Source organism: Laetiporus sulphureus (assembly GCF_001632365.1).
Source record: "Laetiporus sulphureus 93-53 unplaced genomic scaffold LAESUscaffold_85, whole genome shotgun sequence".
Lineage (NCBI taxonomy): Eukaryota > Fungi > Basidiomycota > Agaricomycetes > Polyporales > Laetiporaceae > Laetiporus > Laetiporus sulphureus.
In genome coordinates this window covers 74,167-96,774 of record NW_024468594.1, presented here as the reverse complement: position 1 = coordinate 96,774, position 22,608 = coordinate 74,167, and the positions used below count along the sequence as shown (strand labels likewise).

The following is a 22,608-nucleotide window of genomic DNA, read 5'->3' as shown; positions in this document are numbered from 1 at the left end:
TCATCCATTGCGTCAAATGATTGTGACCCTTTTGTGACCCCGAGAATCGAAGCAGCGCTTTCGAATGAGATTGTTTTCAAGAGGATAGGACATGATCTAGAGGAGCTAGGAGGTGCGCACGGAGGGAGGCCGAATGTTACATTTGGCCCGGGTTATATAGATAGCCTCCGCTTCTCTTCTGCACTCAAATTGCCTGCATGCTCCGCCGCTTGGATCTGCTTGAACACGTTCTTGAGGTCGATAGTGGCACATAGTGTCAACACCCTGCAAAGTCATGGAAGGAAGTGCAGTAATGCGGACTGCTCTCAATAAAGGAGTGAAAAGACTGTTGAGGGATGCATGTTTCACTGAACACATGGTATTTGCCCTGTACATTGTGCAGCCATCTGCTGACACTGAGGAACATCTGTGCACTTGCTTGGTACTGCTTGGCCTTGAACACGTATACAAAGCCAATGGCGTGCAGGAGATCTGGTCCATACGCCTCGTTCTTGAGTTCTCTGTGATCCATTAAATCCATCAACTTGAGGGTGATCCGAAAAGGACAATGTACTCGGCATCCAGCTGACATATTGTTCGCCAACTTTATGTCACCTGCCGATCATCCGGGCCCATTGCTGACTCTGTGAAGATCCCGAGCTTGCGCTCCAGATTCTGTACAAGCTTCTGTACCCATTCTGCACGTACGGCTGCTTTCTGCATTGTGAATGCATAGGCATGAACTCCCCACATGAAGCTGCACCAGTCAAGAGTGCTCACCTCTGCAGCTACCTTGCGCACCTTCTCCTCTCATTGTGCTTTTTCCTCCAGAGAGAGGATCTTCCACCCCTTTGCATCGCGCTGAACCTGCTTCCCATTCTCCTCGTCCTCCATCTCATCTGCTTCTTGCAGTGCTGCCTTCATATCCTTGACAAGGCTAATATGTCTGATGATAGGCACGAACCGCTCACCGCCAAAGATGGTACCAAAGACCTCCTGCAAGAGCATATGTTTCTCTAGTCAACATGCTGGAAGACAGAGTAATTACCATGCACCTCTGGATCAACGAATTCACCCTCTGGCATGCTTTCCTTTGCCCTGAACTCATTATACTTCCATCGTAGCTCAGGGTCAGACAATGTCTGATATGCAATCGCGATTTTCTTGAAGCATTCCTCTGCATGAGGACTGTCACGATTCTTGTCTGGATGATTCTTTATTGTGAGTCACCCTGACAAGTGACGCTGTTAGCAGGTCCACCAGTTGACCATTGGGTAGAGTCACGAATGATATGCTTTCTTGATATTGTCTGTTGTCACATCAACAGGAATGCCCAAGATGTCATAGTACTTTGTCTCCAGCAGCTTCTCCTGTATCCCAATCTTCCTCCCCCGGCACGGCATTTGGTTTTGCGATGATGTCGAGTCAGAGCTCTTGGATGCATTTACACCACTGATGTTGGAGATCTGAGATGGATAGAAGGCACGGGTGATAGTAGAATGACAGTTGTAGCATCAGATATTTAGGATGGTCCCAGCACGTGGTGCCGGTGATGGTACCAGAAACTCCAGGAGAGAGTTGCACTGCGAGCATGTAGTGGGTATGGAGGCATAAGTGGTCGTGATTCTATGATGCCATAGGCCGAGTTCATGATGGTCATAAGTCAGCATTTCACGCGATGTCCTATGACCAATGCTTCAGTCAGCAGTACGCACTGGGGTGCGGGCATCGAACCTGCTAGGGTGAATCAATGTTGGTTCACAGACTTGAACTTACTGGTCGCAGGCGACGACGGTGGTCCGGAATCCTCGCATGGGCACTTGCGGGGGGCAGGCACATGTCGTGGATTTTGAGGGGGCTGCTTATGTCAGTGGTGCGCACAGATATGTCAATCTGTCTGGATTCAGATGTTCTTCCTCATTGCGCTGTATATGCCCATCACCATCATTATCCATCACCTTGCCGCTGCATCCACATCCGCTCTCACTACTCATCAGCCTCTCATGCTATAACGGAGCCTGGCTCCAAAGAGACATCACGATGTTTATGTGGGCGGGATCCCGCTGTTAGCTGGGATCACAAGAAATCGCATTTCAAGCGCTTTCATGTCCAGCGCAAATTTGTTATTCTGGAGGGGCATGTCATGCCAGTTGCCATCGAACGAGACCCGCAGATGACCACATTTCACTGCCCAATAGAAGACTGCAAGTTCACTATGGGCTTCGAAAGCAAGTTGCATGTATGGCAGCGTTTTACGTTAGTTGAAGATAAACACTCAGTCACATACTTCGTACAGGCCCACATTCGCACCACCCACCCCCTCAGTTACGACCCATCTGATGCTGCACCTCCGGCACCAACTCGTCATGCATCACTACCCTGCAATTATAAGTGTGCTGTCACGTTCCACCCGAGTTCGCCTTTGAATACTATCACTCGCCGACAATCTGTGCCTCCTTTCACTCCAACTTCCTCTGTTGCAGGTATGATTGGCAGCATTCACGAAAACGCAGATGGTGTGACACTCTCACCCGGTGAGTCATAATCAATTATAGCTTCATATTCTGCCTGCTAATCGCATGATCAAACAGACATTTCATCATTGCTTCAAGATCATCCGATTACGATATTCATCCAGAATGATCTCCTTTCATCCCATCTTACGCATTTTGCGGGGAAGTTCATAAAATATGGGTATACGACCGTGGATGACATGCTCACCCTTTGTGCCCTCAGAGAGCCAGTGTGGATGCACTTTATCAAGTGGTGTGCAACCAATGCAAATGACATCAATCTCAATATTCTCGAATGCAATGACATGTTCGTCGCTCTTCGGCGCAAGAGCTACAGTTGTGAACGGGATGAGGCTCGAATGCAGCTTTTGATTGCTGCAACAGCAGAGGGTCCCAACACGGTGACAACCTTCTTTAGTAACCTGAGGATGTCACTGCATCTGGATAGGCTGCAGCCGGATGGGCTGCAGCTGGGTAGGTGCAGCCTCAGCATCATTACCACATTCTGAACTCTCAACATCAAACTGACAGATGATCTCAATGCTCTGTGCTTGGCGCAGGACCTGGAGAGATGGAGCACTTTCAGAAACAGTTTCATGCATTGCCATGATTCATACCGGTGGTTGGTTTGGCACGTTATTGAGGAGGGTCTCAAGTTGAGGCAGAACAAACTGCTCGCAAAGTCAAGATGACCGTCTCTGCTCATACATATGTAATACTATATGATGTAAAGTCATTTTCGGAATATTACACATTTAGAATTGCCTCGTTGAAACTCAAGACCAAAGATTCAGGTGAATCTGCCGATGAATGGTTGTGTACATTAATGTTGGTTGCGACGGCGGGAACTTGAGGTGGAAGAGAAGCTTAGTGTGGTCTTAGCGTGGTAGATGCTTAAGCATGTCCATGCCAGCTAGAAGATCGATGTCTTGCCTCATGATTTAGGCCAATTGTTATCTCGGCTGCTATCAATAGGCGTGCTCATTTAACGAACTGCACCTGTATCATCGGTGTCTCCCCACCCTCGTCGATCACATCCTTCACGCCATTCTGTCCACTTTGCACTGAACTCTGCTGTCATTCAGGCCTCTGCATGATCCACCCATGGTGATCGCATGGCTTGCCCACAGAGAGGAAGGGCGGTGCATGATTTGTGTGCTGCATGTTGTGCTTGAGCTGCATAAGTGGCGTGCGCACCATGTGCAAAAGGTGTTGCGCTGCGACATCGCCTGGTGATACTTGCGGTGGTGAGGTGGTGAGAAAGAGATTGGGTGGGGTGAGAGCATTGAGAAACGAGCACGAGCGGCCTACAAATGACAGGCACAGTTTAGACGGGTGATAATGGAGATTGAAAGGAGATAAATAAGACATAAGACATGAATCTGCTGCAGCTGAGCTGCTGTGAGATCAGGCCCTCATAGATTGTGTCCTCCAAAGATGCATTTAGCTGTAAATACATGCGAGGAAATGTGGATAGGATGACACGATCACGTAACGACTGAAGTGAGATAGTACACATGTCGATCTGAGGGGCAGACTGGAATAATAATGACGACATTGATCCTTTGCTGTTCGTCACTGAAATTGGGAAAGTATCTGGCTTGCAGCCATTGGCATGTGATAGAGGAAAGAGAGAAGTGGGTTAGTCTGCAACGGCAGCAGAATCTATGCGTGAACTGCTTAGTATGGCGTCAGTAAGTGAACGATCGACAAATGTATCCCTACCATATAGGGCAAGACTTGATCCCCGAAGAAACCTCAGAGCTCAACTACTCTTCCTACTGGCTTTTCGTCCTCGACATCATTGAGCTTCGCATTCAGAGCCACCATGCCTGATGAAATGAGGTCGGACGCGTCATTCTCAAGCATACTGAAGGCCTCGGCAGACAATTGAGGGACAGTCACGTGAATGTGACGCTTGATGAGCTGGTTGAAGTCCTCGCTGCACCAAGCTGTAGCATGATGCATGTAGAGTAGCAGACATTGTTAACTCACATGGGGATTCACAATGGTTCACCGTTGAAAAGTGGCAAGACGTGAGCATGCAGTTGCTTCCATGTTGGGTGTGCTCGAGGGTACAATCGTGTGGCTGCTCACGTTCTGTGATGTGCCAGTCAATGCAGGTGGTAGAGTGGGCAGGTGCAAGTGCGCGAGACTGCCGAGGCAGTGCATCTCACAGGAGACAAGTGTCGAGTCGTATGTGCGTGATGGTGAAATCTACAATGAAGCATGAACCAGATGGCACGGCGAGAAGATGGGCAGATGAACGAACACAATCTCATAATGTGATCACACGAGGGACACCCTCTCAGCTCCAACAAACTGGGAAGGCTGTCAGCCAAGGAAAAATGGATGTATCTTGGTGTGCGAGAGGTGTCCCTTGTATTGACCCTTGTATTGACCAGATGCCATGTTAGGGGTGGTAGAGGTTACAGAGTTACATGAAACGGTCAACGCAGAGTCAGCGTATGGCACTAATGGTTGAAGAAAATGCTCCAACTGTTCCGAACTGAGACGGTCGTGAAAGAATCATGGTAAAGACATGCTGTGAGGGTGCTATCACCTAAACAATTATTTTACCATCAGAAAAACTCACCTTGAGCATATCTGCTAGGTCATATCTGCTATGTTCTGCAACGAGAATTGGAGTGCAGAGCTGAAGACAAATTATTGAGCACTAGAATCGAGATTGAATGAGACTGACATTGTATTTCGACTGGAATGGGTGGACAACACCATTTGATATATATCAAAAGCCCATCTCCCAATCGTCGACTGCGTCATCCCTACGAAGTACACCCATCAGTACAGTCCGCACATAGAATAGTCTGCGGTCACTAACCCCCAAAGAGTAAAGCTTCGTTCCACGGAGCGTTGGCTTGTCGATTGGTGGTGCACCGACATAAAAAGAGATAACGACAGGCACTAAGGAAAATATCTCCCACCTTACAATCAATTGATAACTAATAATAAGATATCGCCCACTCAGAGATGCAAGTCCAATGCATACCATGTACTCCAATTGCCCACACTGACGAGGTCCAGCTTACACTCCAGGAGCAGCGCGGTGCGGTCAACGTGCCCATGAAGCCTGCTACGAGGTTGAGCCCCACATTTCCGTAATTGGATAAATCCCTGTATTATGTTTCGGACTTGATCCAGCTGATCATCGTGCCATCAAGCTGAGGACGATGAAGTACAGGCAAGAGATCGTGAGTGAAGACAGAAAGACTGAGCGTCAAGCGAATGGATTCTTGCCAGTGCAGGGCTGTAGGTAGCCAGCTATATTCAACACATAACACTTTCTCGAGGGCAAAAACCTAATTTGTTAGTAATCTGTGCACGTGGGCATGGGAACTAGCAGGACTTACCCTTAATCATTAATCAAACCTCGCCTTCACCAGCTCCGCCGCCTTCTCCTTCGCCAACACTGCATGCAAATCAAACATATCCTGTGCTGCGCGCTTCAGCTCCTCACAGAACTGTTCATTTGCCATCTCCTCGAGCATGCAACAACCGGATCACTGAACAAGGCCGGGACTGCCTCTCCTTCGCTAACTGCCTTCTTTAAACCTACTCACAACGTCAGCTCCCTCTCGTACCAGCACGCAAACTGAGCCACCTACCAAGCAAATGACGATCAACCCCTCGACCCTTCCCAGCCATCCTCGCCATCTGCCCATGCACCTCCACCACCCTCCCAAACAGCTCTTCCCTCTCCCTCACACCCACCCTCACATCATCCATACTCTCAACCCACTCGTCTGCCTCCCATGACATGACCCTAATCGCCTCTGTCTGGCCCTCTAAAAACTGCTGCGTTGATGCCGCCTCATACGTTCCTCCCCCTTCACCTCTCGCCCTGCACATGCACGTGCCTATGAGTCGGGCGACATGCTGGATGCCTTGATCTGCCACTTACCATACATTGTGTGCACTCCATGCTCAGTGTTGCAGTCAGCCCCAAAAATGTAGCCCGCCATGTGGACGATCCCCCTCTGTGTCTTCGCAGAGATGTGCCAGTCCAGCGGTGTAGGTGTTGCCATGGGTGACGTGACGGATGTGGATGTGGAGGACGCAAACCTGGGCGTGGCAATCGTGTTCAGCATGCAGTCGCACAGCGAGACAGTCAGCGTGCCATCCATGATAGAGTGCTCACCAACAAAGCCTGCCTTGCCATCATCCACGACGACAGATTGCAGCGGCTTGTCCATCCACCTATTGCACATGCCGAGGTTCTCAGCTGTAGAAATTTTACCAGCAGGCTTGATGACGGCGCCATGCCAGAGCAGCCGGCTGTGCACGATGAAGTCTGGTGCACCCTCCATGTCAAGGTAGAGGACGAACATGGAGGAATGGATCATCCACAGGATGGACTTGTTGTGTGGGTCCACGGCGAGTGCATCATGTTGCTGTGCTGGAATAAAATTGGGCAGGCAGGGTGAATGTGATTGAGATGAACCTCAGTCCAGAAGTTGCGGTCGTGAGCCGTCAAAAGTCCTACTGCAGGATACTCTTGTCTGATGTCCTCGTAGATATGGTCGATCTGTCTTACAATGAAGAAAGGTGAATCACGCTGTTCGCATGCTTTAGCAGTATGGACACGTACTTGAGCACTTCGTCTACACTGAGCAACTGCCCATCGTTCCATGGCTCAAGCTTGCCCAAGTGTCGCACCGTGCAAAAGTCATCGCACCGTGATGTGTGATTGCCAAAGTTGTCACACAGAGGCATGTGATTGGCTTTCGTGACTTGCTCAAGTTGTTGCACCATGCGTGATTGTAAAAAGCGTCACACCGTGATGTGTGATTGTCAAAGTTGTTGCAGGGCGGCGCACAGCGATGCATGATTGGTCACCGTGACTTGCCCAAGATGGCGCGAGATTATGAATGAGACTGTAGAAACTTTGGATATGCACAATGAGGACGTACATTGCCAAGGCACAATAGACAACCTCTGGGTTCTCCAGGGCTTGGGCTGTCATCGGAGTCTTCACCCATCCTGAAAAAGCTATTGTCATGATGCTTTCATGCAGTATGGTGGTACGTGAGGGACGTACCAGGTGCAATGCAACTGACTCAGCCTAGGGGCGCTATCTTGACAATCTTGTTTTTGAGAGTCTTAGTCAATCCATACATTATGCCTGCTGTGCAGCATCACATTCAGCAGTTTGTAAGTAGCCATTGTATGGCCAAGAAGACTATACCTACCACTCTTGGCTGCCGAATAATCCCCATGGCCAGCCTCTCCGTACTTCATCTCTTCCCAGACGTGCTTCCAACAAGCACGATACTTGCCTTGTCCTTCTCATCAATCATTGCGCACTCGAGGTGTTTCAGGTATTCTCTGACGACAAGGAACAAGAATGTCAAGTTGGACATTATCGTCGAGTTTCATTGCTCGAGGGTCATCTCGGACACAGTCACATTGACGACAAGGACCTGGACAGAGCCGAACTCCTCGTCCTCCTTGATGAACATGAGGATGACATCATCCTCATCCGAGAGGTCTGCCTGAATGGTCCTTATGCGAGAGGGGCCGTATTCAGCTAGGAGAGGCTCGAGTGAGGTTACATTGGTGTTGTAGTGCGCGGTCACTCTCGCGCCTTGCTCTACAGCGTAAATATGGCAGAAGGTCATGAAAATAGAGCAGAAGAGAATGAGCATTGTTGTGAAACTAGAATTTGGCGATGTACTGACTGAGGAAGATTTCACATATCACCAATCCAATTCCTCCACTGGCATCTAAATCGGTGAAATATGTTGTTTAGCTTCAACCCACTGTGATGCAAGTGAACATACCTGTGACCAGATGGACCTCGTTCAAGCCCAAATCCATCATCTTGACAAATGCTGCTTCAGTTCGTGGATCTCGGTAGCCGACACTATGGGCGTCTACGTTAATAGAAAGACCCTTACTGCTGCACTCAATGCCTACCTGTTTTCTCTTCCCACTAGGCTGCTTGGCAGTTACTAAGGGTGTACAAGGTTCGAGGAGAGTGCAAGATACGTGATATTGCTGCAACTGCATGAGACTCCATCGCAGCGAGTTTTCGTCCCTGCAGTTCGTCACGGGCCTCAGGATAGGCCTTGCCTCACCTACTAGGTTCAAGATCATGAGATCGCATAGACAATATCCACCATGGCAGCGATGCACTCGATGGATCCATGTTGAATGGTGCGCTTCCAAGTAGAGGTGAGCTAGACCACATCAGGTTCTCTAGACGAGCAAAGCTGATGCTGAGAGCGGCAGCTCCAATGTTCTCACCGACATGCGTGTCAATGTGTCAGAGGAGGGATCAGATAGAGTGCTATGCTATGGTTCAAGGCAAGTCATGTTTATCGTTATCTAGCTCTACAATAACTAAAATGCACTGTGAAGGAAAGATTCCTTGCAGGTGATGAGATCATCGAGCACCTCGTCATGAGTCTGTGCTGCTCATTTTTATACCAGTATAGATCGTTGACGTGTCAATTAAGAACAATGCAATGTCCACGATTCAGTAGTCAACACATCGCCCAAAATGCAGCTGGTACATCCACACGCAGATGCCCTCATTCCCACCTGGCATGTTCATATTCCTCCAACCTTTTCCACAAGATTCACCTTACTATGCCGATGCAGCGCTGATGTTTGCCTACTGAAGGAACTCACCCTCCTACTCTCTCAGCATCTCTCCACCGATGCAGCCATTTACACTCACTCGCTTCTCACTGGAGTCTGACATCACCGTTATGAGCACGTGAGATGCCATTCACTCGTATCCCCCCATGTCACCGCCACAGACTCCAACTGTCGTGATACGCCCACCATCGCCCGACTCAGTACAGGAATATGTAGAGGAGGCTGCACCCACTGCATCGTCCTCAACGCCCAGCATCAAGCTCCCATCCTTCTCCTACACCTTTGACATCCATCACCCACTTTGTCCTAACCCCTCACTCTGTTCCCTCCCCTCCCTTCCCCTTTCTCCTTGCCTAACTATCCTTGCCTAAGTATCCTTCTGTGTCATCTGTCAGCAGTAGTGTATAATTAAGCTATCGTCATCTTACTGTTCCTGCATTTATTTGTCATGTACTGTCAGCTTACACCAGGAATAGCAGAAGAGGGTAATACAAGTTCATAAATGGTGTGCTTAGTTTGACGAGTCTGCCAGGAATGTCCTTAGACTCCATTGTTCCCGCCACAACTTTCAGCTTCCTGACTGATGATCCATCATTCTGGTGCACTAGCTTGATATTGCACGAGACGCCACCACAACTCACTGCATCAGCCACTGGTCTCCAGTCCCTCTCTGCCAGCTGGCAACCACGGTCTTCATGACGGCAAGGATGATGGCATTCAACCAGATCCCAGCGTCTGCTGGCATTAAGTTGGCAGACGTTCATCGCGACCATCCAGGGAGATGGCAGCTAGCAACTGTTCAAGCAAGGGGTCATGATCTAGGGAGAGCCAGCAGAAGACAAGATGTGGCTTATCACGTGCCAAGTCAGATTAACCGTAACAATTAAATTTAAACCAGCCAGGCACTGTGCCCCTTGTTTGGATTCCATCACAGTTGTTTGGATGGTTTAATATTTAAACGGTGCTTCTGATTAAAAATTTGTGATGCCGTGACTACTGAATTTGATAACACAGGCCAATTTTTGATTGGCTGTATTTACAAGAAACATTTTGGACACATGGCGAAGACATTTCCAGTGCCACCATTGTTTAATGATCGGGTGCATTTCAAATGAAAAGATAGATTCCATTCAGCATACATTGTGTTGAAATTCAGGCAACACAAAAAATTTATTTGAGATCTTATTGAAAGACCTTCACAATGTTGCCAGAATGATATCGTGATGATGGGAAAGGAAACATGCAAAAAACAAGATGATATCATTTCTCATAATTCCTCAATGATAACTTCTTGTAATTAGTAAAGGCACCGGTTGATACATATTTAATGTTGACACAATGACACCATACTTTTATCAGTGGTTTCATGTAGATATAATTGAGATGACAATTGCATTGTTTTCAGAATTGTTCTTACATTTTGGCAATGAGATCATAAGCAATGTGTTTATCATGAACATCAACGAAGAATTTTGGCACAAACATGATCTCAAATTGGTCACAATCAATGTGATCTCTCAGGTGACTTCGATGAAAACATAGAGGCGATCATTGTGACTGTGACTGTAATGTGTTTAGGATGATTCCAGGGGAATCAGAACCTCATGCCCCCTGTGTCTGAGATTAGCGTCTCAATCACGTGCAACAGATTTCACTGGCAGACGTATGCCAGTGGTGGTTTCTCTGACATCCAACAGTTAGCCAGTCTCCAGAGATTGTATTATGTCAATCAATGGCTTGCTTGCTGCTTCACCGCTCTGCAAAGAATGTGATTCAATTCCCATGCCCGCTGATTCCCACCCAACCGCTATGTCCTCTACCTGCCTGTGACAGGCTTCAGGTATTTACAGCATGGCGAAGGATGAAATGTTTCAATGCAGTTGCATGTCTATGGCAACAGTGTTAATCAGTAACAGTGCAGTCATGCACAATGCAGAGAAATCGCGGTGCTTTCTGGTCAGCATCACTGCTCAGACCACGTTCAAATGGCTCATTGAAGTTTCTCAGCTGTGATGGAAGATGCCTAAATTTTCAAGAATATGGCGTTGCAACATTTTCCAGTGGAGATAATGAGTATTCATTCTCAGATCGCTCATACAGCATTTTGTGTGAGTCCAACAGACTTGATCGCAATGCTCACAATGCTTGACATCTGATGCGCAGGTTCCCTCCTTTTCGTTGACCAATTCAATACTTCCATCACCTCGCAACGTCCCACACATATGATGCCTCTTTTGAGATATTCTCCCTTTACTCGCACCCTATGATGCGGGCAAGTTCAGTCACCGATGATTCTGACCCTCTGGTGACGGCCATGGATGAAGCTACCATTATCCAAGGTTCAAAATCCCACTTTTCTGGAGGGAAGACTTCTGGCGATTTTGTCCGTGTCTGATCGCTTAGTCCTGAGCCATCACGGTGCCTCCTCAGGGAGATGTGCCTCAAAGTGCTTCATGAGGTCAGCGAGCCAGATATGGAGCCTTGTGGACCATATTTCTCCCTTCCACGTGACCCGACGTCTACCTCGGGTGACCTTTTATGATGATGGACGACCAAGGAGCTGATTGGGCAGTTTGAGTCGATGATGCCTGACACAGAGATGAGATCGACTGACCCTAGGACCTCAGAGCAGAAGGCCCACCCTGCTGCATATTCTGCGATTGAGAAGAAGGAGAAGGGCTGCTCACCTCTCTGCCAGTCTATTCGTAACATCCTTTTCATGTTCAGGAAGAAGTCCTCTGACAGCCATACACGTCCTGCGATTTCTGAGTAAGTGGATGTTTTCTCGTCAATACCAGTGGATTTATCGTCTCGATATCCTCCGTTCGTACAGACACCCAAGCCGGAACGAATTGATGACTCAAAGAACTTCAGCATCTGCACCACTCCATTAGAACTGGCACATGCGCATCATTCTGGCCCTCTTCTCCATCTATCGCCGTCTGCTTCTCCTGGCATGCATCCAGTGTGGACGAACTGCAACGCTACGCTTCATTTGACTCATATCCTCCTTACGTGGCATACACATCATGGCAACCCACACACAAATGTCATCTCATTTAAGGCCTGTGTGGATGTTCGGTCTCTGACTCAGCTTGACTTGAATCTGAATGAAAGAGCTCTGTTACCATCGGATGCAGGAGAAGTGAAGTTGTTCGAATTATTGTTTGAATGCAGACCCCGGGAGATGTTCGTGGCAAAGTCTGTCCATGAGAGAGCAATGTGGGTCAGCAAAATATGGTATGCTTCGGAATGCTGTCTTTGCATAGCACTCCACATACTAAAGGTATACCAGGGATGCAATTTTACAAGCGCAAGAAGAGAGGACAGAAGCTTCAAGTATGGCTGCCGCCCAAATCATGTCAGAGATCAACGCAGCCACAGGCAACCTACCTGTCACTCCATATCGACAGAATATCCATTTATCAGTTTGTGAAACACCAGTGGCAGCTCCCTCTTCGAAGCTGAACATCAACCGTGCTCTCTCTACCTAGCATTCCAACTACCACATCAGACAGTCCAGCTCCACGGCTTTCATTACAGATTCCATCAGTATACGTACCTCTCCCTCTTCTGCGCTTTTTCCGCTTCCAAGGCTGCTGATGACTCCGACCAGGCCATCTTCTCTGCTTTCACCTTCGACACTGACAAGAACGCAGCATTCCTCGATCCAGAATCTCGATCAGCACTCGATGATCAAGCAGCATCTGGCACAGCTCGAGAGAGGGAAATCACCCTCTTCTCCTGTGCATTCCTCTCCTACCTCCATCGGATCTCCTACTCCTATGCGTGTTCGAAACATAGCAGACATAGGATCGACTAATGCATGCACAAGTCCCGCTTCGAGCATAGGTGCCTATTCGATACTTGATTCTTATGGCGGGCTGTGTGCTACGTCATCACTCTCTGCGTATTTGGATCGCTTGACATCTGAACCGTTTAGTCCGCATCCACTCTCAGTGAACTCAGATCATTTGACGTCGCAGCCATCAACTGCAAGGACGCTGACAGCTTTTAATGAAGGTTGGAGGCTGGCGCTGAAGCAATTCACTCTCCTTGATCCTTCCGCTCTAGACATGACTGTCATATTGCCTGCTTCCAGGTATTCCACAGATGATTCTTCCCAGAACGACCCACCTACATCAGCAGATCTCCCTGCATCCATTCTGAAGGAAGCTGGCCCGCAACCTAGCTGTCGTCCTGTCATACGGTTAGATATAGACACCAGCGCGTGGAAGTCGCCTGTGGTACTCCATGACGAGCTGTCAAAAGCACATCCAGATTTGATAAACATCGAGCTGCAGAACATGGTAAAGGCTGTAGGGCAGTCCGTGAGCCACTTACGAGGACAATCCAAGGTGGATGGTACTACCATAAAGGATATATGTCTTAGGGTGAACCAGATCCTGGAGGAGATCCAGCGTAGACCCGTGCAGGATGTGCAACCCACGGATCATCTGTCTAGCATCACGGAGCAGCTGGAGACGTTGTGTTCATAGTTGCGATCTGTTCAACAAGCAGCTCCATCAGTTGCTGCTGAGCCTGCCGGGTTGTCAGATATGCATGCGAAGATGGATAAGCTGATTGTGTTCTATGAAAACCTAGAGGATGGTCATAATCTCTCTTCTCAGAGAGAAGAGCCAAGCGCAGAAATCGACCAACAAGTTTGTCTTATCATGCTCGACTGTCGCTGTCTGTCTCACCAGCATTCTCTGCAGATTGATCAATGGGCAAAGCAGAACAAGCAGCAGACAGACAGTATACAATAGCTCAATGAGTTGAACACTGTAAGAGATGTTGCGGCAGATGATTGAGATGTCATATTGACAATTCGCAGTGGCTCGAAGTGTTCGTCAACCACGGAACTTCCCACATCGAAAGTGTCACTGCGGGCGTCCAGCAGTTGTGTAAGGACCTCGGTCCCATTTTAGAGCCAGCAAAATCTGCTGAAGTCGAAGAGCCATGATCTTCAGGCACCCTCCTGGGCGATATCTGCAGGCTGCTCATCGAGAACCAAAGCCATGAAGAGCAGTCTACGGCGTTGCATGCGTCCGTCAATGGGTTAATCGCTGCTGTTCAGGAAGACCTACGCAAGAATGCAGAGGCTTGAAATATGCTTAGTGTGTCTCATGTCAATGCTCTTCCCATTTGATCACAGAACTGACTCGCTCCTAGCAACTGAATCTGTGGTTGGCCTTATAGATAGGCAAAGACAGGATCATGAATGGATGTTGCGTACTCTTGGCACTGGTAAGTCGATCATAATAAGTCATTTTCTGTGGACATTTCTGATAGATCATCGCTAGAGCTTTCCAACGAGATCCGTGGGGAATGGTTGAGGTTCATGGAAGGGATGAAAGAAGCTACCACCATCAATGTACAAAGTTAGTCAGCTCAATAACTACATGATTCCCTGACTGACTGAAGCATTGCTCTTAGTCCATGTCGAGGAGTTTAAGAAAGAGCTGACCAGAGAAGTCCTCCTAATGACACAAGAGGTTAGCCAATTGCAGTGAGAAGGGCAAGGACTAGGGAGCAGCAGATCGCAGATCTGTTTGCATTTACGCCAAACAGAAACAAGTTGGTGCAGTCTGTGTTTGAGTTGACATTCACATTGAGAGGTGTATTGACTGGAGACGTGTCTCAATCTAGCCCCTGCAATCTTCGACGTGGCCAAATATGCAGGGTCAGCCTCGTCAACAGCTGCAACTCACACCTCCCATACCAGGAGGACCACCTCCTGCAGGAGGTAGGTGACCATTGCCTAGTCCTACAATAGCATGGAGACAGTGACTCGTTCATCATCAATGACATGGAGGAGATCGATGGGAGTATCATGGTCCAATGCACAACAGTCATCGCGTGCGCAAGGAGGCTCTACACGTAGATCTATATTATATGATGATATGCATCGAACTGATTCACAGAACATAGCTACACAATAGAATACGGTGGCGTTGACATCCGGTGGACAGGTTCTCACCTCAATCAATTGCCTTCCACCCTACCATCAGTTGGCCAGCCTGTCAATGGGAGCATAAGCCCTTACAGATACAAACACTGACCAACAATGATGCACTGGTGGTTGGCGATGCTGATCCGTTGATCAAGATACTTCAACACTGTCGCCTTCTCATACACAGCTGCTTTCTGGGATTTCGACCAATGGCCTTTGAAATTGGATTGGCTCGCTCTGCACAGCGTCAATCTGCCTATGGCTTGGGTTGGCTATGAATACATTCTTACCCAGGTATTCCAGAAGTAGGACTCAACGATGCAGATATTGCCTCTTTCCTCTCCGGATCTGCATTCCAGGCATGGAACTGCTTCGGAAACATACAAAGCAGCTGGGGTGGTGATTTGCCGATACAGTGGAATGACGACCAATATGCCTTGAGATCGTGCAATGGATATACGAGCTGGAATGACCCCGATATTGCCAGCTTTCACTGGTTTCATTCCCCATGCTATGGCCCAGGCCTACCCAGATGCGTCAATTGTGAATGGAAGCCAGTGGGACGGCTTCCCATCCACACTCACAGATGTGTCCTTCCTCGAGCCATTTGACCCTCTCTTCACAATGCTCCAGATGTCAGAACAACTCATACAGTGGTGAGACCGGCTACCTCGCCAACATCTACACGAGCGAGTCCTTCTGGACATCTGACCGCATCTCTGCATACCTCAGTGGCATGCCCAGCAACAACAGCATGATTGTGCTCAATTTGTACTCCGAGGTGCAGCCACAGTGGCAGTGCACAGATTCGTATTATGGCAAGCAGTGAGTCTGGTGCGAGTTGCACAACTATGGTGGGAATATGGCATTGAGGGTAACATGCCCGAGCTTGTCACTGGTCCAGTCGAGGCGCTTGCTGCATCGCTGAATATAAAGGGCCTGACTATGGAAGGTCAGGAGGGGAACGAGATCATATATGACATCCTTCTCGACCAGGCATGGTCATCCACCTCTACCAACCTTACCTCATACATGGAGAAGTGGGTCGCCTGCCAGTACTATGTCGATTCCTTCCCTTCCACTGCACAAGAAGCATGGATGATCCTCAGTACAACTGTCTACAGCAACACCGACTCAGACATGCAAGTGACAATCAAGAGCATATTTGAGTTGGCCCCCGCCACCTCTGGACTGACAGACCACATGAGCCATCACCCCACTGAAATACCCATACGATACCAATACCACCATCATCCCAGCGCTGCAGTATCTAGTCGAAGCAGCAACACAGAATGCCATCCTCTTAGATGTACCTGAATTCATATACGACATCATGAACATCGTGAGGCAGCTCCTCGCGAACAGGTTCATTGAGGTATACAATTCATTCATAACTGCATATGAGGTGTCTGGCGTGACCACCGCTTCCATTAATGAAGCAAGTGCACCGCTCCTTGCCATCCTCTCTGACATCGACACGCTGCTCTGAACGAACAACAATTATCTTCTAGCCAACTGGATCTCGGACGTGCGCAGCCTAGCAGGGAGCAATACCACCTATGCCGACTATCTCGAATATAACGCTCGCAATCAGATCACTCTTTTGGGCCCTGATGGCAAGATTGACGATTACGCATTGAAGCAGTGGGCGGGGCTCGTCGGCACGTACTACTTAGACAGGTGGCAGATATTTGTCTAGTACCTCGCAAACATCACGCAGAATGGGACGAGCTATAATAGCACGGCCTTGTTGGATGAGCTTCTGGCAATTGGTGAGGCCTGGAACAGTCAGATTTGGGGCCAGAGCATGGGAGAAGGATGGAATGTTACTGGAGATGCTATGAGCGTAATCGCAGATGTGATTCAGAAGTGGGCATGATCATGCTATGGACATGTTATGGACATGTAGTATCGCAGAGAAGCCTGTCATATAGCTGCAATATACCCCATCCCAATCAACAGCAGCATGAGTGCTACGCTTGCTGCCCCCAAGAGCTGACATCATCAAAAAATACGCATACATCAGGTCTTTTTATGACCTTTGCAACCATCCTTGCCTCCAGCACGTAAGGACTTCATGAGCAGAGCCTTCTCACGATTCTTGTTCTTCACGTTTGCCATTGAGTAGAAGTTTGTTGACTTGCGCTGTAATTTATGAAATCATAAGGTGAACATACAGTGACACACAACCATTAATATATGTGTTCCGTACCTTGTTCATTTTCATGCGAGTCTCCTTCTTGGGTTGCTGTTCTGACTCAAACTCGGCATCTGCAACATCCTCCGCCTCATTTTCACTTTGTTCTGATTCAGATGCATCCTGCTCTTCATCGTCGCCCAGTTTGCTGAAGAGAGTCATATCTCGCCTTTGGGAGCATCGCCCTTGAACACGTCATTCCAGCTCAACTTCTCCTTCAACTGCATCATCCTCGCTCTGCTCCGCATCCTCTTCTTCAGCCTCAGCGTGATCCTCCTGTTTCAATGGTCACACATCCTCCCCAACAAACATATTTTTCTGCATGATCGATCCCAAGTGCTGCTTCACGTCGACAGGTCACTGCTTCCCATGCCCATCCTTCACCTTGACCTTCCCCTTTGCATCCACTGCGCCCGTTTTCTCAGCCCTCTTCCATGCCTTCTCCTCCTTCTCGTTCAGCTCCTCCAGCCACTCTGATAGAAGGACAAAGAATGGTATCCGTCAGCACACCCAGTCACTCAACAGGATCTTCACCACTGCCTCCATGTCTGGCTCTCCTTTTTTCAGCAGTCGGCCCTTCATCTGCGCCAACTTGTCCATGAATGCCTCAGATGCCCAGCCCTTTGAGGGGTCCAACAGTTCGGAGAGGTACATTCTGGAAAGGCAGATTGGCTTGACACGTTCCATGAGAGTGGGTATGCGCTTGGACGGAGTAGTGAGCACCTCGATGCGGACGACGCCCTTTAGGACGATGGAGATTGAGAAGTCTTTCACAGAGGTCAGGACGATACCGGGACAGTCAATGAGATATATGCGCTTGGTCAGCGTGATATATTGCCAGACCCATAGAGGAGAAATAAGTGGGCGGGTGAGACATGCTGATGATTGTACGAGTTGTTACGTACCTTTGTCTAGCCGGAAACAGGTGCGACAGTGCGGACCTTTCTGCTTTTAAGCGTGTTGATAATGCTGCTCTTGCCCAAATTCGGAGATCCAATGAAGCCCATGGATATCTGCTTCTTGTCAGAATGTAATTGCGAAAATTGGTGCAGAAGCTGGATGAGATCCCTTGCCAAAGGAATGGTTGAAGGAAGCATGGAATGCAAGGGTAGAAGATCGTGGAGTCAGACATTGGATGTAGCGAGCCTACAACAATATCGTTACATGTTGCTGTAAATGATCGGTAGGCAGACACACTTACAGTCACCCAATTTGACACTAGTTCACATTTGTTGATGACCAGCACGACCTGCTTGTGCACCTTCTCTCCCCTGATGTATACCAGGACAGACTTGCACAGCATCCCCATCGGATCCCGAGTGTCAAGTATGTGCAAAATTACATCAGAGGAATCAATAACCTTGTAGCGCTCACCATATATGTGGTGTGAAGTACCCTTGGCGGTGTAGATTGGCTCAACCACATCAGCATGTATTTGGAAGTCAGCAGATGCTTATGTCATTGTGCCAGGTTCTGCGAATGCATGGCATAAAGAGCGTATTTGAATGGAATGTGAAGAAAAGCAGGATATCGAACCTGCAGATTCCTCGACTGCATTACCAGCTGCCTCTGCCTTCTCTGCCGCAGCCGCACTGAGCTTGCTTAACTCTTCGAAAGTGCCCATGCCAATCCTTGCCTTCTTGCACTGTGCTTTAGCCCAAAACATGTCTTGAAAAGGTTCTGTCTCGATGATATGTGAGTGCTACCAAAGATTCTGCAATATTAACTTTTGTCGAAACCATAGGGAGACCTGTGCTCACTTTGTGCAGGTTCGGGTTAGTGATTGGTAGCTTGTTTCGGTGGCAGAGTACGCATCATGCTGCTTATTTGCAAGACTTGTGCGGAAGTGGTCCAGTGCGGTCTGTGAGATAACCCATTGAGCATGCCTTGATTGCTTGCAGCACGATCTTCAGGCGGGCAGCGGCCTTTGCATCACAGTAGAGGTTCTCGCCCTTAACCCTTTTCAAGATCGGTTGGGAATATGACTTTGTCTTTCCAGATGTTGCCATCTTTTCCGTAGGTGCCATGGTGCGTTAGTGGAATGCGGGGCACGGGAGCGCAAAAAGTCATGAGTGATCTTGCCAGTTCAGTACTTGGCCAGATCAGGCCAGTTCATCTCTGGCCATCTCAGCGCCTCAACTCGAAGTGGACCGCTGAGATCTGGTAAGGGTCCGCCGGTGGGAAATTTAGCTCATCGCCCGGCACGTCCTCCCATCCACGCCGTTCAGCCCGAACTGCTGCTTTGAAAGGACCACCTTGCTAAGCTCAATTGCACGCATGATAATATGCTCGCTATATTCCGACATGGGAGGCTTTGCATTCAATATGACATCCATGATGAATGGTTGCTTGCCGAGGAGCTTTGCGTCCAATTCTGTGAGCTGGCAGGGAAGGACAGTCATTATGATGGTGATAGGGTGATAGTGCCAGTGGCAACGCTAAAATCACATACATTGCATGTCAGTGATGTAGGGGTCAAGTGTTAAGGATCTAGAGGACCCGTGCACTCTCACTCTCACCTGACCTGCCAGGGTCCTTTGGCTCAAGTAGAAGGGGTAAAGATCTAACTCGAAACTGAGGTGGAAGCCTCAGCTCGAGCCAGTATATATATATGAGGGGCTTGCCCCCTGGTACCAGGATGTAGATCCTAGATACCCTAGAAATACAGAAATAGGCCTGTACAGATGTGCTACAAACCGGTAACTAGGCTACTGGATGTCCCTGGGATAGGTACAAAAGAAGGGGAGTCCGCACTTTGAGATGTGAGAGTGGCAGGATGTCCGTATATGGTAAGGGTATCTGATGGATTGGCGACGACAGAACAGGGTCGGAGCGCCCACAAAGTGTGGTGTGGGAATGGATGGGAAAAATCATGACATAGCCCCCTCCCTAAGCTGAAGTGTCCTCACGAGGCCCTTTTGCAGGGTTCTATCATTCATGAGTTTTGCTAATGCTGAGCCCTCCGGGTATATTAGGCCTTTATTGGCATCTGGGGGATCATCCCCGTCACTTGCTGATCAACCTTGTGGAGGCTTCACATTGCGGGGTATAATGAAATGATAGTCCTTGGGCCCCTTGATCCGTGAAGGTCTTCATGGGAATCTGATCATGATCTTCCCAACTCCCTTCGCATCCGGGTATCGGTGATTAAGTTTGCCTGTAATGGACTTTGATGTAACAGCTTTTTAAGTCCGTGATGTCCGTATTAACTTCTAGCCCGTAATGGCTGAGTGTATGTCATGGGTATTCTTTTCACTAGTAAAGAATGAGTGCGTCTGAAGTGGGTATTGATTATGCTTGATTAGGTTTCCGTCACCCTGATTGGGACTCCGTTTCCCTTGTAGCATTGTGGTTAATGCAATTATACTGTGACATTCTATGTGGCAGGGTGAGGGGTATGTGTCTCGGCCAACGAGTTGTGCACAGAGCATCTTCTCAGCAAGGTACTTCTTTATGCCTAGTGATGGATGCACATCATGACTCGTTAGCTGCCCATGGAGCCTCTTCCCTTTCTGGGTATAGTACCTACTGTAGTGGTGCTAATCTATTGGGTATACGCGCCAGCGTATCTTACCACCAGCTTGTCCGTATTAGATATTATCTCATGGTTCCTATAATGGCACTCCAAGCAGCCAGGTGACCTGAGTGTGGGAAAGGTTTACCATATTGGGTATATGGTCATTCGCCTCCTCTGATTTCGACGCCCTAGTGGCATCGCACAGACTGGGCATGGGACATAAAAGTCATGAAACCCAAAAAGTACACTGAGACGCTTCTGAGGTCGGCCCACTCTGGGGCTCACCTATTTGGGCCGCACTCAGTTTTCCAGGTTTTCAGTTGTGATGCATCATTGATCGGATCAACGTCATTCGTGTCCTTCGGTCCAGGTGCACCTAAACTTCGTGCTTCTGGATTCAGCTTCGTTCGTGATCTTCTGTCTTCAGTCCTTGTGGACCTCGTGCTTCTTCATTCTGGCTGCTGAGTCAAAAATCAAGTCATGATATTGTTTGCTCACACTGAGATTCAAACCTGTGCTCATTGGGGGTCGAGCGGGACCTGAGGGATAGTGTCAGGTGATCTCGGGGGGCTTGAACATCATGGCTTAACCCCTAAGCCACTTGAATGAGTGTAGTCACTACTTGGGACTGATAGACTATGGCGTAATTGTCGTTGAAATGCTGCCAATGAATTGGGTGCTAGTGCATTGCGTGGGCATCATGAATGCGAATTTCCGGGTATGTCTTGGTATTTGTAGAAAATTCGATTATTCTATGATTGTGGGTTTGTTTACCCCCTTCCTAGGTGAAGTCATCCTTGACTTCTACTTGCTTTTCCCCTTGAGCTTCGCTTCAAGGGTATAGTGAAGGATCACCGGGTATCCTGGTCCAGCAAGTTCTAAGATGGAGATATCCCACGGATATCACGAGGTATGTGATTATGATGAATTCGACTCCTATAATGGTGCACAGCAGCCAGGATGTCGAGACCTAGAGTATTGGTATCTCAAGGTATGTTATTATTTGCTCATGTCTTAATATCCTCCAATGGCACTTCAAGCAGCCAGGATATTGTGACGTATACTGACTGGGTATCTGAGTATCCCAAGGTATATGCATTATGTGATTTCTTGATCCCTATAATGGCACACTGCAGCTAGGGAATCAAGTGCCATAGCTGACTAGGTATTTTCGGTAACCACTGTCTCAGTTTGGATTTATCCAATTCGGATATTCTTCTCTGATCGGTACCTTGGCCGATCGAGTGTGTGAAAATGGTATCGTCATATAATGACTGTGACGTAGTTGAGATTCAGCTTCAGATGATCCATTGATCTATTGTCTCTCGCAGTTACAATGCTTCTTTGAAGCAAAGCATGTGCTCGGCGTTCTTCGGTCTGAGCCTTATAATGATACCATGATGGGTATAAGCAGGGACTTGTGCTGCTGGATATGTGTCGTGGGCAAGAGCGTAGGTTGCCATGAAATTTCTATATAAGGTGATTCCCTGGTATAATCTCGGTATAGGGGGAATCCCTATTATTCTATGGGTTGCTACCATGCCTGGGGTTGTTATCCCTAGTACCCCCGTCCTAGGGTGTGAGCGTCCTCGCCACATGTGTCCTAAGTCTTTTTGAGGTTCTGGGTAAGTGCCCTCGAGGTATCTTGACCTGGAGGTTACTAGGTTGAAGGTCGCATGTAGTGAGTATCTTCGGTATACAATTATTGTTTTCCCCCGAGTCCTCGGTTGAGGTTACTATATTTAGGTATCATAATAGATAGCCGTGCTCTCGGTGCCCTAATGCTAGTGAGAGTTGTTCGTAATAGAAAGTGATCGCCTTG

The 22,608-nt window shown here is 48.3% G+C and overlaps 8 protein-coding genes across 8 annotated transcripts; 3 read left to right on the top strand and 5 right to left on the bottom strand.

Moving 5' to 3' along the window:
* Positions 1 to 585: 585 nt before the first annotated feature.
* LAESUDRAFT_739680 (uncharacterized protein) lies at positions 586 to 1,818 on the bottom strand (the record flags this gene model as incomplete). Its single annotated transcript, XM_040911028.1, has 5 exons — positions 586 to 696; positions 847 to 975; positions 1,035 to 1,167; positions 1,264 to 1,445; positions 1,756 to 1,818. The coding sequence occupies 5 exons, from the start codon at positions 1,816 to 1,818 to the stop codon at positions 586 to 588; spliced, it is 618 nt and encodes a 205-aa protein (XP_040758062.1).
* A 304-nt stretch (positions 1,819 to 2,122) lies between these two features.
* LAESUDRAFT_718236 (uncharacterized protein) lies at positions 2,123 to 3,102 on the top strand (the record flags this gene model as incomplete). The annotated part of the gene is made up of 5 exons (XM_040907413.1): positions 2,123 to 2,235; positions 2,276 to 2,370; positions 2,463 to 2,513; positions 2,592 to 2,966; positions 3,053 to 3,102. The coding sequence occupies 5 exons, from the start codon at positions 2,123 to 2,125 to the stop codon at positions 3,100 to 3,102; spliced, it is 684 nt and encodes a 227-aa protein (XP_040758061.1).
* A 1,105-nt stretch (positions 3,103 to 4,207) lies between these two features.
* Positions 4,208 to 4,549, bottom strand: LAESUDRAFT_803083 (uncharacterized protein; the record flags this gene model as incomplete). The annotated part of the gene is made up of 2 exons (XM_040914012.1): positions 4,208 to 4,434; positions 4,500 to 4,549. Coding segments are annotated over 2 exons (234 nt in total), but the record flags the coding sequence as incomplete, so codon positions are not given.
* Positions 4,550 to 5,872: 1,323 nt separating this feature from the next.
* Positions 5,873 to 6,841, bottom strand: LAESUDRAFT_764742 (uncharacterized protein; the record flags this gene model as incomplete). Its single annotated transcript, XM_040913499.1, has 4 exons — positions 5,873 to 5,992; positions 6,052 to 6,065; positions 6,119 to 6,354; positions 6,420 to 6,841. The coding sequence occupies 4 exons, from the start codon at positions 6,839 to 6,841 to the stop codon at positions 5,873 to 5,875; spliced, it is 792 nt and encodes a 263-aa protein (XP_040758059.1).
* A 983-nt stretch (positions 6,842 to 7,824) lies between these two features.
* On the bottom strand, positions 7,825 to 8,369 carry LAESUDRAFT_559399 (uncharacterized protein). Its single transcript, XM_040902945.1, has 3 exons — positions 8,294 to 8,369; positions 8,192 to 8,236; positions 7,825 to 8,103 (listed from the first exon to the last, which is right to left on the bottom strand). Exons 1-3 carry the CDS (start codon positions 8,331 to 8,333, stop codon positions 7,886 to 7,888), a joined length of 303 nt encoding a protein of 100 aa, XP_040758058.1. The 5' UTR covers positions 8,334 to 8,369; the 3' UTR covers positions 7,825 to 7,885.
* Positions 8,370 to 11,700: 3,331 nt separating this feature from the next.
* On the top strand, positions 11,701 to 14,226 carry LAESUDRAFT_764740 (uncharacterized protein; the record flags this gene model as incomplete). The annotated part of the gene is made up of 5 exons (XM_040913498.1): positions 11,701 to 11,885; positions 12,733 to 13,607; positions 13,674 to 13,780; positions 13,954 to 14,023; positions 14,090 to 14,226. The coding sequence occupies 5 exons, from the start codon at positions 11,701 to 11,703 to the stop codon at positions 14,224 to 14,226; spliced, it is 1,374 nt and encodes a 457-aa protein (XP_040758057.1).
* Positions 14,227 to 14,795: 569 nt separating this feature from the next.
* On the top strand, positions 14,796 to 16,951 carry LAESUDRAFT_803066 (glycoside hydrolase family 89 protein; the record flags this gene model as incomplete). Its single annotated transcript, XM_040914011.1, is given in 10 exon segments — positions 14,796 to 14,865; positions 14,903 to 14,999; positions 15,228 to 15,366; positions 15,432 to 15,471; positions 15,515 to 15,707; positions 15,727 to 15,853; positions 15,946 to 16,218; positions 16,340 to 16,514; positions 16,584 to 16,729; positions 16,772 to 16,951. The coding sequence occupies 10 exon segments, from the start codon at positions 14,796 to 14,798 to the stop codon at positions 16,949 to 16,951; spliced, it is 1,440 nt and encodes a 479-aa protein (XP_040758056.1).
* A 143-nt stretch (positions 16,952 to 17,094) lies between these two features.
* On the bottom strand, positions 17,095 to 19,296 carry LAESUDRAFT_739678 (P-loop containing nucleoside triphosphate hydrolase protein; the record flags this gene model as incomplete). Its single annotated transcript, XM_040911027.1, has 11 exons — positions 17,095 to 17,217; positions 17,285 to 17,343; positions 17,371 to 17,392; positions 17,480 to 17,542; positions 17,564 to 17,611; positions 17,654 to 17,740; positions 17,780 to 18,085; positions 18,193 to 18,324; positions 18,471 to 18,721; positions 18,806 to 18,971; positions 19,174 to 19,296. 11 exons carry the CDS (start codon positions 19,294 to 19,296, stop codon positions 17,095 to 17,097), a joined length of 1,380 nt encoding a protein of 459 aa, XP_040758055.1.
* Positions 19,297 to 22,608: the final 3,312 nt, after the last annotated feature.

What these genes read in the sequence shown, in the direction of transcription:
- LAESUDRAFT_559399 (XM_040902945.1), bottom strand. Translation starts at nt 8,333, where the DNA reads ATGATGGATTTGGGCTTGAACGAGGTCCATCTGGTCACAG. An exon ending in CGAGGTCCATCTGGTCACAG is followed by an intron (nt 8,237 to 8,293) that starts GTATGTTCACTT and finishes TCACCGATTTAG; the next exon opens with ATGCCAGTGGAGGAATTGGA. An exon ending in GATATGTGAAATCTTCCTCA is followed by an intron (nt 8,104 to 8,191) that starts GTCAGTACATCG and finishes TTTACGCTGTAG; the next exon opens with AGCAAGGCGCGAGAGTGACC.